Source organism: Portunus trituberculatus, chromosome 17 (assembly GCF_017591435.1).
Source record: "Portunus trituberculatus isolate SZX2019 chromosome 17, ASM1759143v1, whole genome shotgun sequence".
Classification (NCBI taxonomy): domain Eukaryota; kingdom Metazoa; phylum Arthropoda; class Malacostraca; order Decapoda; family Portunidae; genus Portunus; species Portunus trituberculatus.
The window spans coordinates 17,055,348-17,073,292 of record NC_059271.1 but is presented as its reverse complement, the minus strand read 5'-3'; the positions used below and the strand labels follow the sequence as shown (position 1 = coordinate 17,073,292).

General features: G+C 41.2%; 2 protein-coding genes across 2 annotated transcripts in view; one reads left to right on the top strand and one right to left on the bottom strand.

The window, feature by feature from the left end:
- Nucleotides 1–8,378, top strand: part of LOC123504943 (polycystic kidney disease protein 1-like 2) — a 137,348-nt gene extending 128,970 nt beyond the window's left edge. Inside the window, exon 29 of the mRNA XM_045255901.1 lies at nt 6,627–8,378. Coding sequence (XP_045111836.1) covers nt 6,627–7,422 — 796 coding nt within the window. The 3' untranslated portion in view covers nt 7,423–8,378. The remainder of the gene's footprint in view (nt 1–6,626) is intronic.
- Nucleotides 8,379–9,454: 1,076 nt separating this feature from the next.
- Nucleotides 9,455–17,945, bottom strand: part of LOC123504944 (L-sorbose 1-dehydrogenase-like) — a 9,797-nt gene continuing 1,306 nt past the window's right edge. Inside the window, 14 exon segments of the mRNA XM_045255902.1 lie at nt 9,455–11,703; nt 11,842–11,993; nt 12,248–12,297; nt 12,300–12,317; nt 12,489–12,666; nt 12,801–12,958; nt 13,097–13,253; nt 14,488–14,601; nt 14,917–14,973; nt 15,352–15,476; nt 15,772–15,906; nt 16,158–16,347; nt 16,582–16,781; nt 17,043–17,229. Of these exon segments, the coding sequence (XP_045111837.1) occupies nt 11,553–11,703; nt 11,842–11,993; nt 12,248–12,297; nt 12,300–12,317; nt 12,489–12,666; nt 12,801–12,958; nt 13,097–13,253; nt 14,488–14,601; nt 14,917–14,973; nt 15,352–15,476; nt 15,772–15,906; nt 16,158–16,347; nt 16,582–16,781; nt 17,043–17,181 (1,824 nt within the window). The 5' untranslated portion in view covers nt 17,182–17,229 and the 3' untranslated portion in view covers nt 9,455–11,552.

The window sequence follows — 17,945 nt, the reverse complement described above, 5'->3', positions numbered from 1 at the left end:
CGATCTTGTGCTTTGAATGTCATTTCTTCTCTCAGGATCAGCTTCTCATTATCCACTTGGTCCTTTCCATTGATCAATTTATAAACTTGTATCAGATCCTCTCTCTCCCTTCTCTGTTCCAGGGTTGGTAGATCCATAGACCAAATGGTCCACACCCAGATTGAGTGTGTGTGTGTATTTACCTAGTTGTATTTACCTAGTTGTTGTTTATGGGAGAAGGAGTTCAAACTCGTGCTGTCCTGTCACCATATCCACTCTTATCTAACTTTTCCTTAAATCCGTGAATTGTTTTTGCTTCAACCACTTCTTTCTCCAGCCCATTTCAGATTCCCACAATTCTTTGTGGAAAACTGTAATTCTTTATGTCCTTTGTACACACACTCATCTTCACTTTTCTCCCATGCTTCCTCCCACTTCTCATATCCCTCACCACCTGATATATCATGGTCCAACTTCTCACTGCCAGACAGAATCTTATACATTCCAGTGTCGGCAGCCTCAATTTTTCCAGTCTCTGCTCATAAGACAGATCCACCAAGGTTTGGGGCAGCTTCGTTGCAGCCCTCTGCACACGTTCCAGCTTCCTCTTATCCCTTTCCATTCTTGGAGACCAAAGTATTGCTGCATACTCCAACCTGGGTCTAATCATTGCAACAATCAACTTCTTGATCATCTCTTCATCCATGTAGCAGAATGCAGTTCTTATGTTCCTTACTAAATTGTACGCTTCACCAGATTTCCTCTTTACATGAACCTCTGACGAGAGCCCCTCCGTCACAGTTATTCCCAGATCTCTCTCTTCAGTCTTTATTTCCAATTCCTCATCCCCCATCTCATATTTGTACACTGGTCTCATACTGCTCTTACCAAAATTCATCACTCCACACTTCTTGATATTAAATTCCATTTGCCACTTTCTGCTCCACTCCCAGATCTTGTATAAGTCCCTTTGCAATGCCTCACAGTCTTCTTTCTTATTTATTTTCCTCATTAATTTGGTATCATCCACAAACAAACTCATATAGCTATTCACTCCTTTCGTCATATCATTTATGTAAACAGCAAACAGTAACGGTGCCAAAACTGACCCCTGAGGTACTCCACTAGTCACTTCCCTCCAAGCTGATTTCCTATCTCTTATTACTGTTCTCATCTCTCTTCCAGTCAGGAAATTACTGATCCATTCCAAAAGACTACCCCTCAGCCTGCCATGTTCTCTCACTTTCCAGATCAGTCTCTTATGAGGGACTTTATCAAATGCTTTCTTCAAGTCTAGATAAATTCCATCCACCCATCTCACCCTTTCTTGTACCACATCTATGACTGAAGAGTAGAAGCACAATAAATTTGTTGCACATTTGTTGCACATTTCCGAAATCCAAACTGCCCATTAGTCAATATTTTCTTCCTTTCTAGATAATCATTCCATCTTTTCTTTATTACTGACTCACAGTTTAACCACAACACTTGTTAATGACACCGGCCTGTAGTTTGACGGATTTTCCTTGTTTCCACTCTTAAATATGGGTACTATATCTGCTTTTTCCAGTCCTTTGGCACCTGCCTCTGCTCCAGAGATTTCGATATGAGGCCACAAATCTTTTTTGCCAGTTGATCCTTACATTCCCTCAACACCCAATTTGATACTCCAGCAGGCCCTTGTGGTTTTCTTACATCCAATCTTTCCAGCATTTAACACACTTCATCCTCCAACACTTCGATTACATCCAGGCCTTCTTCTGTCGATTCGATCTTTGGTTCATTAAAGGTTCTTTTATTGTAAAAAACTTTTTGGAAACACTTATTCAACTCTTCAGCCATGACTTTTTCCTCTTCAATGAATTCTCCATCAACTTTCAGCTTGCTTATTTTTCTTATTTTTTAATTTCCCATTAACAAATCTGTAGAATAATCTTGGCTCATCCTTACATTTTTCTACAATGTCCCTCTCATACTTTCTGGTCTCTTCTCTCCTTATTATTGTGTACTCATTCCTTGCCTTTTTATACTCATCCCACACTAAAGATCCTTTTCTCTTCATCCACCTTTTCCAAGCTGTGTCTCTCTTCCTCTTTGATTCCTCACAGTGTTTATTAAACCATACTTGGATCCTCTTTTGTTTCTTCTTTACCCTTGGCACATATCTATTGACCCCTTCCTTGTAAATGTTCACAAACTCTCTCCATTTATCCTCAATTCCACATGCATCCTCAAAAACACTCCAGTCTGCTTTCTTAAAGTAATTCCTTAATTTGATGTAATCTGCTTTACCGTAGATGTGTGTGTGTATTTACCTATTTGTATTTACCTATTTGTGTATTACAGGGCTCGAGCTAAGCTCTCTGTGTCCTGTCTCCTTGTCAATTCCTGTCATATCTCTCTTTCATCTGATTGACACACACCACGTCAACGACATCACTGCTCAGTTTATTCCACTTATCAATGCTACGATGCAGGAAACTGTATTTTCTCACGTCATTTAGACAGATGTCTTTTATTAGCTTTTTCCATGTCCTCGGGGATGATTACTTGTGGTCACCTTTATCAACTCTCTGTCCAGTATGTCAATCTTGTTCACCAATTTATACATAGTTATCATGTCTCCTCATGTTCTTCTCTCTTCTAATGTGGTCAGCCCCAGCTTCCTCAGTCTTTCCTCATAGTCTAACTCCCTGAGTCCTGGTACCATCCTTGTTGCCAGCCTCTGTACCCTTTCTACCTTCTTCACATTTTTCTTCATATGCGGTGACCAGACACAAGCTGCATATTCTAACTGGGGTCTTATTAAGGTACATAATATCTTCTTCATCATTCCTTCATCTAGGTAGTGGAATGCAAGGCCAATATTTTGAAGCATGTTATATGTTTTCAAAAATCTTGTTAATGTGTTTCTCCGGTGACAAAGTGTTTTGCAGTTACTCCTAAGTCTTTCTCCTCATTGGTCTCTTTAATTTTCTCATCACCCAGCCTGTAATCCCAGTTTGGTCTGTATCTACTTCTTCCCATTTTCATAACATGGGTCTTGTCTATATTAAATTCCATCTGCCACTCCTTACTCCACTCATATATTTTATCAAGATCTTCCTGTAACTTGTTACAATCTTCCACATTCTTTACTCTCCTCATAATTTTAGTATCGTCCGCAAACATGTTCATGTAACTGTCAATTCCTACTGGCATATCATTAACATAAATCAAAAACATGATGGGACCAAGCACTGACCCTTGTGGAACTCCACTGGTTACCTTCTTCCACTCGGACTTCCTTCCTCTCACCACTGTTCTCATTTCTCTTCCCATTAAGTAATTTTCCATCCATTTTGCTAGTTTATCATTTACTCCTCCAATCTTCTTTAGTTTCCACATCAGTCTATTGTGTGGTACTTTATCAAAGGCCTTTCTCAAGTCCAGGTAGATAGCATCCACCCATCCCTCTCTATGTTGTAGTATGTCAGTCACTCTTGAATAAAAACATAATAAATTGGATACGCACGATCTTCCTTTTCTGAAACCAAACTGTCTTTCACTCAGAATGTTTTCACTTTCTAGATACTCACTCCACTTAGCTTTAATTACTTCTTCACATACCTTGCACAATATACTAGTCAACGATACTGGTCTATAATTTAGCGGTTCCATTCTACTACCATTCTTATATATAGGCACAATGTCAGCTCTTTTCCACTCTTTCGGGACTAATCCTGTTCGTATGGAGGTTTCCACAATATCAAATACAGGGTTCAACAATTGATCCTTACATTCATTTAGCAACCTCCCAGATATGCCATCAGGCCCCATTGATTTATTAATATCCAGATTGCTTATAATTTTCCTTACATCTTCCTTAGTAACCATGATGTCCTGCATTTGCTTTATTTCCGTAGGCCTTCCTCCCATAAAATGCTCCTCCTTTGTAAACACTTTGCAAAAGTTGTCGTTCAAAATTTCAGCTATATCTCCAGCATCCTCATATACTTCTTCCCATTTTTACCTTTTCTATTGCCTCCCTTATATTTAGTTTTCCATTTATGAATTTGTAAAACATTTTGGGTCACTATCACAGTTTTCCACCACCCTCTGTTCATATTCCTTCTGTGCTGTTCTCCTTACTTCAACATATCTATTCCTTGCTGTTTTGTAAACTTCTCTTGATAATACATCACTGTTTTCTTAAGTTTCTTCCATGCCTTTTCTTTGTTCTTTTTTGCTTCTTCACAATTTCTATTAAACCACTGTTTATTATTTAAAGTCCTCTTTCTGTAATATGGCACAAACTTTTTCACAGCAGAGTTATACAAATCCATAAATTTATCGTATTTCAATTGCATATCCCTTTCCTGGTATACCACGGACCAGTCAATTTCATTAAAGAACTCCCTTATATGGTTATAATTTGCCCTAATATAATTTAATTTTTCCTCCCTGCGTTCCACAATCTTATTCGTGCTTAATTCCGTATCCAGCTCAAAGCTTAGGACATCATGATCGCTTCTCCCCAAGGGACATTTATGTTCAATTTCCTCTTTTAGAGAGATGCCCCTGGTAAATACCAAATCCAACCTTGCTGCAACATCTTGTCCCCTGCACCTTGTTGGTGATCTCACCCACTGTGTCATCAAGTTATTTGTTGCTACCTTTAACAATTCCTCTGCCCACTCACCACCGTTCACCACTTCGTAGTCTTCCCACACTATTTCTTTACAATTAAAGTCTCCGACTATCATCACTCTATCCTTTCTGATGAGTTCTTGCTTCATTCTGTCTAGAGTATTTCTCATCACCATTTGGTACTGTTCATATTCCCAAGCACTGGTTCTGGGTGGTATGTATACTGTTATAATATTAATGTCCCTCTTGCCATCTGTTATAAGCATACTTATCACTTCCTCATTTCTCTTACTATAGTTCACCTCCTTCACTATCAGATCTTCCTTAGTAAGAACCATTATACCACCACCACCTTTATTTTTTCTATCATTTCTCCATACTTTGTAGTGTTTCACAACAAACCAGTCTAGCTTTATTTCGGGCCTTAGCTTTGTTTCCACTACACACATTATGTCCGGTTCGTTATTTCTTAGGTAATCCATACATTCTAGCCTCTTAGACAGAAATCCATCTATATTCATGTAAGTCACTTGTATTCCATTCCTAGTCTCTTTCTTCCATGTAATGTCTATTCCACCTGTTTTATCCACCACTTCTTTAGCCTCCCATTTCTCATCCTCCAAAAAACTTGGTCTTTTCCTCCTCTGTTCTTTCGTCATTCCTCTCTTTCACTTCAGTTACAAGCTCTTTCATTTTCATTCGCTCATCCTGTGACATATTTCTTCTTATGTAAATTGTTTTGGTTTCCTCAGAGTCCTTAAGTTTCCAAGCCCTCCTCAACAAGGCCTCAGCTGCCACCTGAGACTTTAATTTCAATTTTAATGGTCTATTCTTGCCTTCCTCAAAAGCTCCCAATCTCACACTTTCTTCTACCTCAGCATATAGGTCCTCTTCCTCCACAGAGATCTTATTCAGTAAAGACTTAATCCTGTCATTTTCCTTATTCCTCCTATCCTGCCAGTTTCTGTTAGTTTCCTCCCTCAATCCTGTTATGATCACACATTTTTTCTTTTCAGCAATATCTCTCACCACATACTCATTTTCCTTTAGTGCCTTTACCATTTCACTCTGTGTAATCACTTTATTTTCCTCTTCCTGCTTTTTCACTATCTCCCTAAAGGACCTTTGTACCTCCTGATGTTCATGGTTCACTTCTTTCATCCTGGCATCAATTAGATTAAGGCATTCCTCCTTCCTCAAGTCCCCTTCGGATATTTTCATCTCCATTTCTAGGAGTTTAGCCTTCATCTCTTCACATTGTTTCCTTAGTTGTTGGTTTTCTTTCTCCATCTCTACTTTTTCCTTCAATAGCTCTTTATTCGCTATCGTTAACAAATAGATCTCTTTTTTGAACGAATCATTCTCGGCTATAACTCTATCCAGTTTTTCTTCTATGGACAAAATGTTTAGGAACTTACTTTCCAGTGCCTAGATTCTTGCATCCATATCTAATTTCTCCAGTCCTCTTGGAGTAGTTACAAAACCTTCAAAATCCTTAGGTTGTCTAGGGGTAGCCGCCATGTTTGTTAACGTCAGCTGATTATGAGAGAGAGAGAGAGAGAGAGAGAGAGAGAGAGAGAGAGAGAGAGAGAGAGAGAGAGAGAGAGAGAGAGAGAGAGAGAGAGAGAGAGAGAGAGAGAGAGAGAGAGAGAGAGAGAGAGAGAGAGAGAGAGAGAGAGAGAGAGAGAGAGAGAGAGAGAGAGAGAGAGAGAGAGAGAGAGAGAGAGAGAGAGAGAGAGAGAGAGAGAGAGAGAGAGAGAGAGAGAGAGAGAGAGAGAGAGAGAGAGAGAGAGAGAGAGAGAGAGAGAGAGAGAGAGAGAGAGAGAGAGAGAGAGAGAGAGAGAGAGAGAGAGAGAGAGAGAGAGAGAGAGAGAGAGAGAGAGAGAGAGAGAGAGAGAGAGAGAGAGAGAGAGAGAGAGAGAGAGAGAGAGAGAGAGAGAGAGAGAGAGAGAGAGATCAACATTTTGCACCACAGATGGCATTCACTTCCTCAGCTACAAGAGTGCCTCTCCCAACAGATATCTGGAGGTGCAGCGGGTGCTCAAGATTTTTGACAGAACATTTGGCAATGGCTACATCAGGATGGAGTATGCTGCACTGCTGGACCTTTACCTGCTCTATGCTGTTGGTTTCATTATCTTCTTCACTACTGTCAAGTTCATCAAGCTCTTGCAGTTCAACAAACGCATGAACCTTTTGGGTCTGACTCTTTCTAAATGCTGGGAGGATCTGGAGGTGTTCTTCTTTACCTTTGGTGTTATTTTCTTTGCTTTTACCACTCTTTTCTTCACCATATTCAATCTTCAGCTGGAGGAATTTTCAAACTTCATGGCTTGCCTTCAAATGAGCTTTGCTATGATGCTTGGGAAGTTTGACTTTGAGTCAATGACACTGGCAAACTATTTGTCCCCTGTTATGTTCTTTGTGTTCTCCCTCAGTACCAGTATGATACTTATAAACCTCATGCTTACCATCATTATCAGGACATTTACACAGATCAAGAATGAACTTAAGGATAAGCCTAACAAGTACGACATCCTTGATTACATGACTAACAAGACAATGCTGTTCTTAAACCTCAGGACAGAGAAGACATTACCTAATGTTGCCACACCTGTGTTGAATAATGAGACCTCTGCTTCCACAGATACCCCAGCAAGCAAGGAATTCCCTGAAAAGGTGGACGTCCTTCTTGCTTACATCAATGAGATGTATTTTAATGGACAGATGGATTTTAATGATCCTTACACAAAGAAGTCAATGATGGGAAGCAAATCAGCTAAATTGTATGGTAAATATGCAGAAATGAAATAAGATTTTGAAAAGAATTAGAGAAATTAATAACTCACATATTTCACTCATAATAGTTATCCAGAAAATAATTTGGAACATACACTTTAGAGTTAGAGGTAACCAGAGAATGAATGTCTTGATTTTCATGGTGTGAAATTAAGACAATTTCAGGATTAATTGGTGTCTGTTGCAGTGTGCTAAATGTTTTGAGGTTTAAGTGCTTTTGATATGTTGCAATTAGTTAGAAAATGAGGAAGAATTGTTTTCCTGCTGAATTGTAGCTCATTATTTCCAGATATTACTACTTACTACTGTGGTCAATTTCTGTAACAGGTTACAGAACAACATTACTGTTTGCATATGAAGTGTTTGAATATTTAATTGCACAAAATAGAGAAAATTGTTACAGGAACATAATGCTTAAGATTATTAATTTTTCTTATCATCTGCTTTATGGGAAGAAGGTAACATGAGGTTTGTGAGGGGAGAGGGTGAAGGATGGAAGTGAAAGGGTAGTGTGAGGTGTGAGATAGGGTAGAGGGTGGGGAGGGAAGAAGGGTTGGAAGTATGTAAGGTGTGAGGGCAAGAAATGATGAAGACTGGAGGTGTTTGGGATGGAGCTTTGAAAAAATGAATGGTGAAAGATTGAAATATGAGGAAAGGAAGGCTAAAGAAATGTGATGCTTTTTATGACCCTATTTTGATGGTGTGTGTTTGTGTGTTCAGGGTCTGCATTGTAAGGTGGCTATGAGTGTAGATGCAGTAAAGGCAGGTTCACATGTCCCAATTTGTAACTGAAATTGCAAGTCGCTAAAATATCGACTGAACCCTTCTAGTCGGTAAATATCACACATAACGACTGGAAAGTATCGACTAGTTGGTGCCTTGACAGGAAGTGCATGTAAACAAACAGCTATTGCCAAACCGTCTTCCTCCAGTGACAATGCTGAAGCTGTGGTTGCTCTTCTTTTGGCGTACTGGAAAAGTCAACAGAAAAGAAAATCCCAGTAGATACGTCCCTGGCTAAGTAGAAGGAAAGAAAGGAATGTCAACCACACACTAATCTTAAGAAGACTATGCACAATTGCGATCAAATTAAATCCTGACAAGTCTTCAATCCTCACCTGCAACAACACCCTGCATTGAGGGAAACAGTTGTTGAAAAGTGGCAGCTATTTTTGTCGAACGACTGCGCAAGCTTTTTCTACTGTTCTGGGATCCCAGATGTGTTCTTTTTCCCTCACCAACTCTAACATCTTCTCTATATCTGGAGACCACATGGTCAAAGCTTACTCCGTGACGTCACAACTTATATAAAGTTGCAACTCGACTGAACAGTGAACAAGACTATGTGTTGGTCTTATTTTGCGACTGGTTTCTCCAGTCGCTAGACCGATATTCAGTCGGAAACTTTACCGACTTGCAATTCCGCAAATTGGCACGTATGAACCCGCCGTAACCAATATTGATGATGATAATGATAATAATAGCTATAGAAAAGAACTGGCATGACAGTGCAACATGTGCGGTGGTGGTTCTTCACGTGTGCACGTGTGTAAAGGCCATTCTGCAAATTCTGCTCCAGTGTTGGAGGGTTGGGCAACGCACCCGTTAGCTAATGTATTCATGCACTGGTGAACAACAATAAAAATAATAGTAATGTATGGCAGTTTTTCTATATAATTAAAACGATCTCTACGAAAGTTATGAAAACACCTGGATAATTCGAGGCATACTGTATAACTCGAGCGTCAGCTTAACCAATCTCCCCCTACTCCCGAATTTTCCCAGATTGATGGAAGAACGACACACACACACACACACACACACACACACAGCATCATTTTTTACGTTTCATATATTATAGATTGCATAAATGTTATCTGCTACAAACAGTTGTGTTATCTTACCTTTAATGTTGAGCCAGTTGTTTGGAATACATTAGGTCGACAATCAGTGAGACAGGCTTGATATCGGTAAACCATTTAACATAATCTTCATGCGTAATCCTAATACTTGATTTTCCACTCATTCTTTTTCACTATAGAGGATGAATACATGCAAATTTATTTGGTATACAACTTTACGGTAGTACAGCTCGCATGAGACAACAATCATGATTCATGAAAACAACAACCTCGATTATATTGGCTAGGAAATCATCTCCCCAAATGTTAACATTGTTCTGTCATAGCAAAATTCCCTAAATCATACCATTGTTCTGACGCTCGACGTGGTTCCTGTGTGCTCGACTTGTCACGCTCGAGTTAGTTCACACTTGACTCGTCCATAAACCCCCTCGAAATACTCCAACAACTATACTAATAGTCAAGTGAATATAGAAAATGTTTATGAAATAACATGAGCTTTCGATAAATTCAAATGTAGATTAGATATTGCAGTTATATCTACCTTCTCGCTAACCTTGAAGGCTTAAAAACATTAAATATAAAAGGATACCTGCAGCCTAGCTCAACCCTATTGTTTGCATGTTATACTCCAGTGACTCCACACTACAGTAAAAGTGAAAACTGACTGTTCATATTTAAGTTTTACTTTTGTACTTTTCGGTCCTTTCCATCCATTCTCTTTTTCCTTTCTCTTAGGTATGTTTTTTTTTCTTTCTATTTTTTTTTTCGGGTGTTTCGTCGGGTTTTCTGGAATCTCATAGTTCATCATAACATTTCGGCACTCAGCAGCGTAGGAAGAGGGACGATGAGGAGAATGAGATGGCGTATATCCTTGTCCTTGTCTTGGGCATTGACTGTAGTCGCCGTGGAGATGGGACAGTAACATCATCATATCAGAAATTAAATAAAACACTACAACAGGACTGAAGTTAAGAGGTAGGTAGGTGAATCTTCCAACTATGCATTTGGTTCGTTTTGGTTCAGATGTCATTTCATATTGATACTTTCAGCGTCTTAATTGTTATTTGAATTAAAGTTTCGCATATTTGAATAGATGGGGTAGGAGGCATGGGTAATAAGTGAATGTCTGAATGAGTGAATGGGAAGGAAGGGATGGTTGTATTTATAGACGTCATGTGACAGGGAAGGATTAGTGGTATGGGTGGAGGAGGGGTGATGAAGGGGAAGGCTACGGTAGGATGGTGGTTGTGGTTACACACGTAAAGAATGGTAAAGGGTAAGATATGGAAGTTGTGGTGGAAGGAAATGGGTAGGGGAGAGTGTGATGGTGCAGTGATAGAGGGAAGGAATGATGGGGTTGTTGTGGGGTGACCAGGTAGAGGGGGAGGTCTAGACTAGTTTGTCGCAGTTCAGACACCAGGCGAGATGAAAGCAGGGCTGGCTTGTATGAAACATTTCCTCGACTCGGGTTTTATTTCATTCACTGTTAATGAATATTCAATATGCCATTTCTATGCCTTCTTCATGATTATTGCCACCAATTTAGTAGAGATGTTGGCATTTTGAGTCATGCCAGAGAAGTGTTAGCATTGTGAGGTATACGTAAGTAGCTACACGCACACCAGCAGTGGAGGAAGCGAAGATTAAGTTATAACTGCTTCGAACAAAGATGGTTTCTTTCAACACGCCACTCTTTTGCCTATCGATCCATGACACTGTTAGCAACGATCGTTTCTTATTCTATTTTTTTTCTTTTTCGATTTTCTCTCCTTTGAAATGTTTATTCTTGGTTAGGCTGTAACTTTCCACCACGAACCCAAGCCTCTTATTAGGGGAATTATATTCAATATGAAAATGTGAAAATGGCAACTGAGATTATGGTAATATTCTTTTGTCAATTAATTTATTATGCTATTAATAAATTACGGAATTAATTGTCCTGTCTTTCATGCCTGTGTTATAAGAATGCCAAACAATTATTTCATTAAATGAATTTATTACCAAATAATTAAGTAAATGATTATATGGTGCCATGATCTCAGTTGTCATTTTTCCATTTTGATTTTAGGTATAAACACGGCTCGCTAGCCAGCAACGTCTGCGTTTGTCACTTAGCAGGCAACCTTATAATTAATTCCTTTTAAGGCGCAGAGAGAGAGAGAGAGAGAGAGAGAGAGAGCACTCAATCAATACCCATTATCATTGTGTTCGCGCAGTGTGTTAGCGAGTAAGAACTAAACCTTCTTGACTCCTGGCGCGGATCTGAGCACCTTTGGTTAATTAGCGGCGGCGGCGGCGGGACCTCCACTCCTGTTTGATGAAGTCCGCAGCACGCTCTGCGATCATTAGGGTGGCGGCGTTTGTGTTGGCTGAAACTATGAGTGGCATGATGGAGGCATCCACCACCCGCAGACCTGCCACGCCCCGAACCCTGCATCGAACAGGAGGATGGCATTATATGATATGGCACTTCCAATCTGTTTCCCTCACACTTGTAGAGCTAATTGACTCCATTGTTGTGATATTTCATGTCAACCAGTCTATTTATCAATGGATCAACCCTTCTCACCTCAGTCTGTGATCCACTACTGAGAGATAATCATGGGAGGGCCCCATCTTGCAGGTGCCGCTGGCGTGATAAGAAGTGGTGGCCATGTGACGCACGAAACACTCCCAATATTTTTGTGTGTGGCCGCCATGAGCCATACACGGTCTTAGCAGCTGTGAGGAGAGAGACACTGATTCAGAGTGTAGTGTAGCAGTATAGTTCAAGTGTTGAAGGAGTGTGTGGTTTATGTCTGAAGGGCATTAAAGGAGAGGTCATTAAAGAAGGGCGAGGTGTCGACGAGATGTTATAAGCGTATGACGAGAGACAGGAGCGTGTCTATGTGTTTGTGTCTATAGGGTACTATATAAAAGACAGGTCTTTAAGATGTCAGTGTAAGGAAGGATGGGAAGGAATCCATTAGACTTACTCTTTTATTGAACGTTGAGCCGTGTTCTTGTATGGCTGGAGTGCCACCACCTCTAGCGCATAACGGATTCCTGCAATGTATCACAAAAAGAGTAAATTAAACAGCACGTTCAATTAAATGATGAAAAAAAAAAAAATACATCTTCATCCGTCATGCTTCTGCTCAACGTCAGATTAGCAAGAGAACTTTTCATAATCGAGAAAGGGCGTCTCTTACTTTCAGCTTTCATAAATAGACTAACCTTTCACTAAGTCGATGACGTCTTGTGGATGGCTGAGAAAGTTGAGGTTGATGTGTGGCATGTGCATAGGATGGCGGGAGGCGAGGGTGACGGAGCCGCGGCTGCGAGGACGAGCAAGGAACGGGGCCAGAGTGAACCCCTCTTGACCGAACACTTCAGAGAAATAGTCCAGATATACCTGCCGGAGAAGACGTTAGAGAGAGAGAGAGAGAGAGAGAGAGAGAGAGAGAGAGAGAGAGAGAGAGAGAGAGAGAGTGTTTTGGTTGGTGGACGAGTGGATGTATGTACGTACGCACGCACTTCCTAACCCACCTCCTTCCTGAAGCCCAGCCCTTGTCGGGAGGTGAGGCCAAAGTCGATAGCTGGTGTGGTGCTGACGAAGGCTAGCTGTATGTCGGGCCAATCAGGGTCGCCTGTCTCCGACGGGAACCAAGCATTGCCCTCCGTGCCAAGAGGGGTGGTGAAAGGACCTGTGGGGAGGAACATCCATAGATACGTCACGTGACCGCTGAAGTTAAGATAAAGAATAACTAGCAATGGTTAACCAATTAATAATGTTAATTAATGATGGTTGAGAGTCATTGTGTGTGAGGGCGATCCATCTCTACCTTGGCGGTCCTGTAGGTAACGATGGAGGTGGACAGGATTGAGGAGGCGTAGAGGCGAAAAGCTGGAGTCTTTGTTGGTGATCCATACCAATCCTGCCACAGCGGGATGGTCCTGAAGGTTCTGACCCACGCCCGGAAGGTCCCTTACCACCGGGATCTGCATGAGGGCGAGGAAGAACCTGAGGGTGTGAGGGCCAAAGGGATGACGTAGAGGCCACCGCCGTTAAAAAAAAAAGGAACGAAATATCTATTGAGTTCAGGTTTTGATAAAGGAGTTTGTAGCTGTTGGATCTCTTAGTACCGATTAGGTTTCTCTCTCTCTCTCTCTCTCTCTCTCTCTCTCTCTCTCTCTCTCTCTCTCTCTCTCTCTCTCTCTCTCTCTCTCTCTCAGTCTTACTGTGTACAACATACACGACCTTTCTAACCCCCTAAGATTGCAACTTAAAAAAATTATAAGAATTATTATCAGTAGTGAGTATTTAGCTCATACTAGTCCACTCTTTAAAGAAACAAAAATCCTGAAACAAGATGATATAACTAAACTGGCAATAGCTACACTTATTTACAAAAATAAAAATGAAATGCGTGAACTTCGCTCATCTCATGATTACAGTACCCGTCACCACCACAACCTTACCTTTCCTACACATCGTCTATCAAAATTTCAACATTCAACTGGTTCTGGTGATATGGAATTTTATTCCTACACAAATTCAGGATGCTCCCTCCCTCAACTCATTTAAAAGACAGTACTATTAACACCTCCACTTAACCCTTTCGTTGTAATTCATATTTACTTATGTACTGCATGCATCTGTGAATGAGTAAGTGTATGTATATGAACATACTATGTCCAAATATCATTGTAGCTGATATTTCTTTATGCAAATTTACTGAATGAGTAGGTATATGTATGTGCATGTATATTTTTATATACATAGAGTATGGCCACACTTCATTATAGCTGATATTTGTTTCTATATATGTACTGTATATGCATGTGTTTGTATGTGCATAGATACGTGCATATGGTATGTCCACATAGTAGTATTATCTTCTGTTGACTCTGTCAGTTGTTATCTTGAATTATAGAACTTGTACCTAAAAAGCGATGCTTGATATAGGCTAGCATTAGTTTAACTTTGTATATTCAAAATATTTATAATGAAGATATATTGTTTACTATTGCTATGAATAAATGTTTCAAATGTTACTCTCTCTCTCTCTCTCTCTCTCTCTCTCTCTCTCTCTCTCTCTCTCTCTCTCTCTCTCTCTCTCTCTCTCTCGTACAAGAGAAATTCACATTAGTGCAAGAAAAACAACCTCGCTGCTCCTTTCTTGCTCTAGTGTGACATCCTGCACTAGTATATATACTGTACATATCTACTCACGTTGTGGTGAGTTAAATGCTCGGCGGGTCCCACACCAGACAACAGCAGCAGGTGGGGGCTACCGATGGCACCCGCACTCAGCACCACCTCCCTCGTCGCTGCCACTCGCTGCTCCTGCACCAACAAGCATTAAAGTTATTATCTCACTATTTTTCACTTCACCATCTCTGAAGGAGGTCTTTGTGCTGATATCCATGTAATTCTCTTTGGTACTTTAGTACTGAGATTGACTGTTTTCAAAGAAAATAGAAATGAATAGCCAGATTGTCAAAAGTGTTTCTTCTGTTGACAATGTAATGATCTTAATAACCTCATTAGAACCATAAAAAAAGACACTCTTAAAACTTTGTATTATCCAATTCATGAGTAATCGAGGGAAATCTGTTAGTTTTTAGAATGGCAGTAACACAGGCGAAAGTCATTCCCTACCTTGTCGTTTTGCATGTAAGTCACCGCCACGGCGCGATTGTCTTCATTAAAGTGTATCTGAAAAAACAACAACATTATTTCTAAGGAACTGTCTATCAGGTTTCTTTGCTGAGTTAGTAATCCGATTTAACGAAGCATAACCTTTTAGTATTTTCGTACTTAATGAATCTAGAGTTACGGATATTGCAAGTTGTGTTCGGTAATGAGTTGTGTAGAGATTGTCGTAAGGTGAACATTGTTATCATCTCCTATGTTTAAATGACGCAGTGCATGGCCATTGAAAAGGAAAGAAAAGAAAAGAAAAGAAAGAGAACATCATGACCTGCATAGCAACACTCAATACGTGATAGGTATATTGTGTGCAGCTTTAACTCCCTGGGTGATGATCTTATCTGGAACACGGACTCTCCACTCTCCCAGCGATGTAAGCTATACCTTGGTGACATGCGCGTTCATCACCACGTGCAGGTTGGGTCTCTTGCTGAGGGCAGGACGCAGGTAACCTTCGGCTGCCGACCACCGCATCCCGTCGCGCCCCGTCAGGTCGATCAAAGAGAAACCTGTGACAAATAACATTGTCGGAAGTCTGCCGAGAGATTATTGGACGTGCCAAAATAATATTCCTGGTGAAGTCTGACTTTTAGTATACTATTATGTTTCTCACTCATCTATCTAACTTTTGTACGTACATATCATCAAAACATGAAAATAAAAGAGGCTGCAAGAAACCGTCAGGCCTACACATGAACGTGGTAGTCCTTGTACAATAAGTTGACCTTCAATTAGTGAATTGACTATGGCGTCGATTGAGGACTTTGGCATTTAAAGAAGCGTGGCCCTCTCACTCCTATTCACCTATTTGTTCAGGTCCATTGGGGTCGATGATGTTGTACCCGAGCTGCTCCCCTGCCCTAAGGAAGGCCTGGGCGGCAGGCGAGGACCACCGCTTGCCCTCCAGCGCCTGTGGCCCGTCCCGCCCATAGTGCCTGCCTGAAAACATGACCATTAAGATTAACAGAGACTGTGCAGGTAGTGGGTACAAACCTGAATTTTGCTTGGCACATTGTTGCGGACAGGGTGTTTTGTGTTGTTTGTTACTGATGCGGAAGGCTAAATGTATCAAGTCAGAAGTGATGGCAGCAGGAAACATTTTGCCTCAGCTCAATCCAAGATTTCATTAAATAGACAGACGTACTTTACGTAGATAAATGAACATAAAGAAGTAAAGTGGTAAGAACTACCGGTGTGGTTTGAGAAGGCTCCTCTGTAGCCTTCCAGTTTCAAGAAGTAACGATGGACGTGGTCGAAGCTCCAGCCCGGGTTGCCCATTGCCTCCCAGTTATCGAAGTCCCGCCTATTGCCGCGCACGTAGATCATTGAGTTGATGGTGGAGGAGCCTCCTATTCCCCGACCACGCGGGTATGGCAACATCTGCACACACACACACACACACACACACACACACACACACACACACACTTGTAGCATCTCATCTTCGTAAGAGTATTATTGAGCCTATCTTTCGTTATATATTACGAAATATTCATCACAAAAGTTACCATGATAATTAGCTTTGTGTAAGTAATAAAGTATTTCATGAGGAATCGGCCACTGGGTCGCCATGATAATGACCCAGTGTAGCCAGCAATGCGAGGCCTTGCTTACGCTTTCGTATGCGAGAAGGGCTCCCTGCTGTGGAGCGGCGCGAAACTTCCAATCTGCGTCACCTTGGAACAGGAGAAAGTTGAGAGCAGGTATGTAGCTCTCCGGTGGGGGTGTCCCTCCCGCCTCTATCAGCAGTATTTTCCAGTGGGATATTTCACTGAGTCTCGCCGCCATCACGCACCCTGCTGACCCTCCGCCTACTGCAACACACGGCAACACATGAGTTTTTGTCTGAGTCTGGACTCGAGCACCCTGAAGGCTATACCTGATCCCGATCCCGTTACTACCAAACATTTCTTTCACACTAGTGTTTTACACTCTCAGCGTAACACCAAGAGTAGTAACTGATTTCAAACACATAACTATCAGCAGTATGTGTGCAGAGTATTGTGTCATGAATTGTTTGGTCACCCGTATGGAGATCCTGCTGCACTCGCTCCAAAACATCCTCGTACTCGTACCAATAATGAAGTCATAATGTGGAAGAAGGTTTTCGGTAGAATCATAGCGAGGGTGAGCCGTCTCCCGCACCAGCACCACCACCAGGAGGCGCAGTAGCACCACAGGCACCTGCCGCACTGCCTGGCTGGTCAAGGTCATCTCGTCTGCTGCTCTTCGCGAGGCTCCGCATAAGCAAGCACTTCCTGTCTGGATATTAAACAAGTGATTGAAATGATCTCTTCACAAAGCTATTCTGTGTTGTTATTGATCCATACTGACAAAAATGCTATGATAAGAGTTTTGTTTCTTTCTCACAGTATTAGAACTATGTGAAAAAAAGATGCAATGATTACTTCCGCAATAATGATTTCTTGTAAGGGGTTGAAAGCGAAAAATAATTGTTATATTCCTCTTCTGCTCACTTTTCGATCCATCCGTCTCTACGTATATCTGTCTGTCTCTCTGACTGACTTAAATCAAGAAGTACATTTTGCGACTAACTTCACTTATACCCATGAGTCGGTCTCGGCACCAGGTGGGCCGCGTATGAGCCACCCTCCCTCTCCTTCCCTCAAGCCGCGATGACTCCTCCCTGTCTGCGCACAGCGAAACAATCACCTCACTTTTACAGATCGGCCAGAATTGATTGTTCTTAACATGCGAGCTGCTCACCTTGTCCTTGATTCTGTAGGTTTGTTTCCATTCTCTCTCTCTCTCTCTCTCTCTCTCTCTCTCTCTCTCTCTCTCTCTCTCTCTCTCTCCTCAGCCGAGTTAAAGTTATTATTATTTTTTTTTTTATAGTTATGCCTTGCCTTTTTCTTCCTTTTCGGTCGAACCAATAAGATTATATTTCGGAAACATCACCTCCATTGTATACTGTACAAACTTGGTGCTTGGAAGGAAATAAAGTGTTATTCATACGA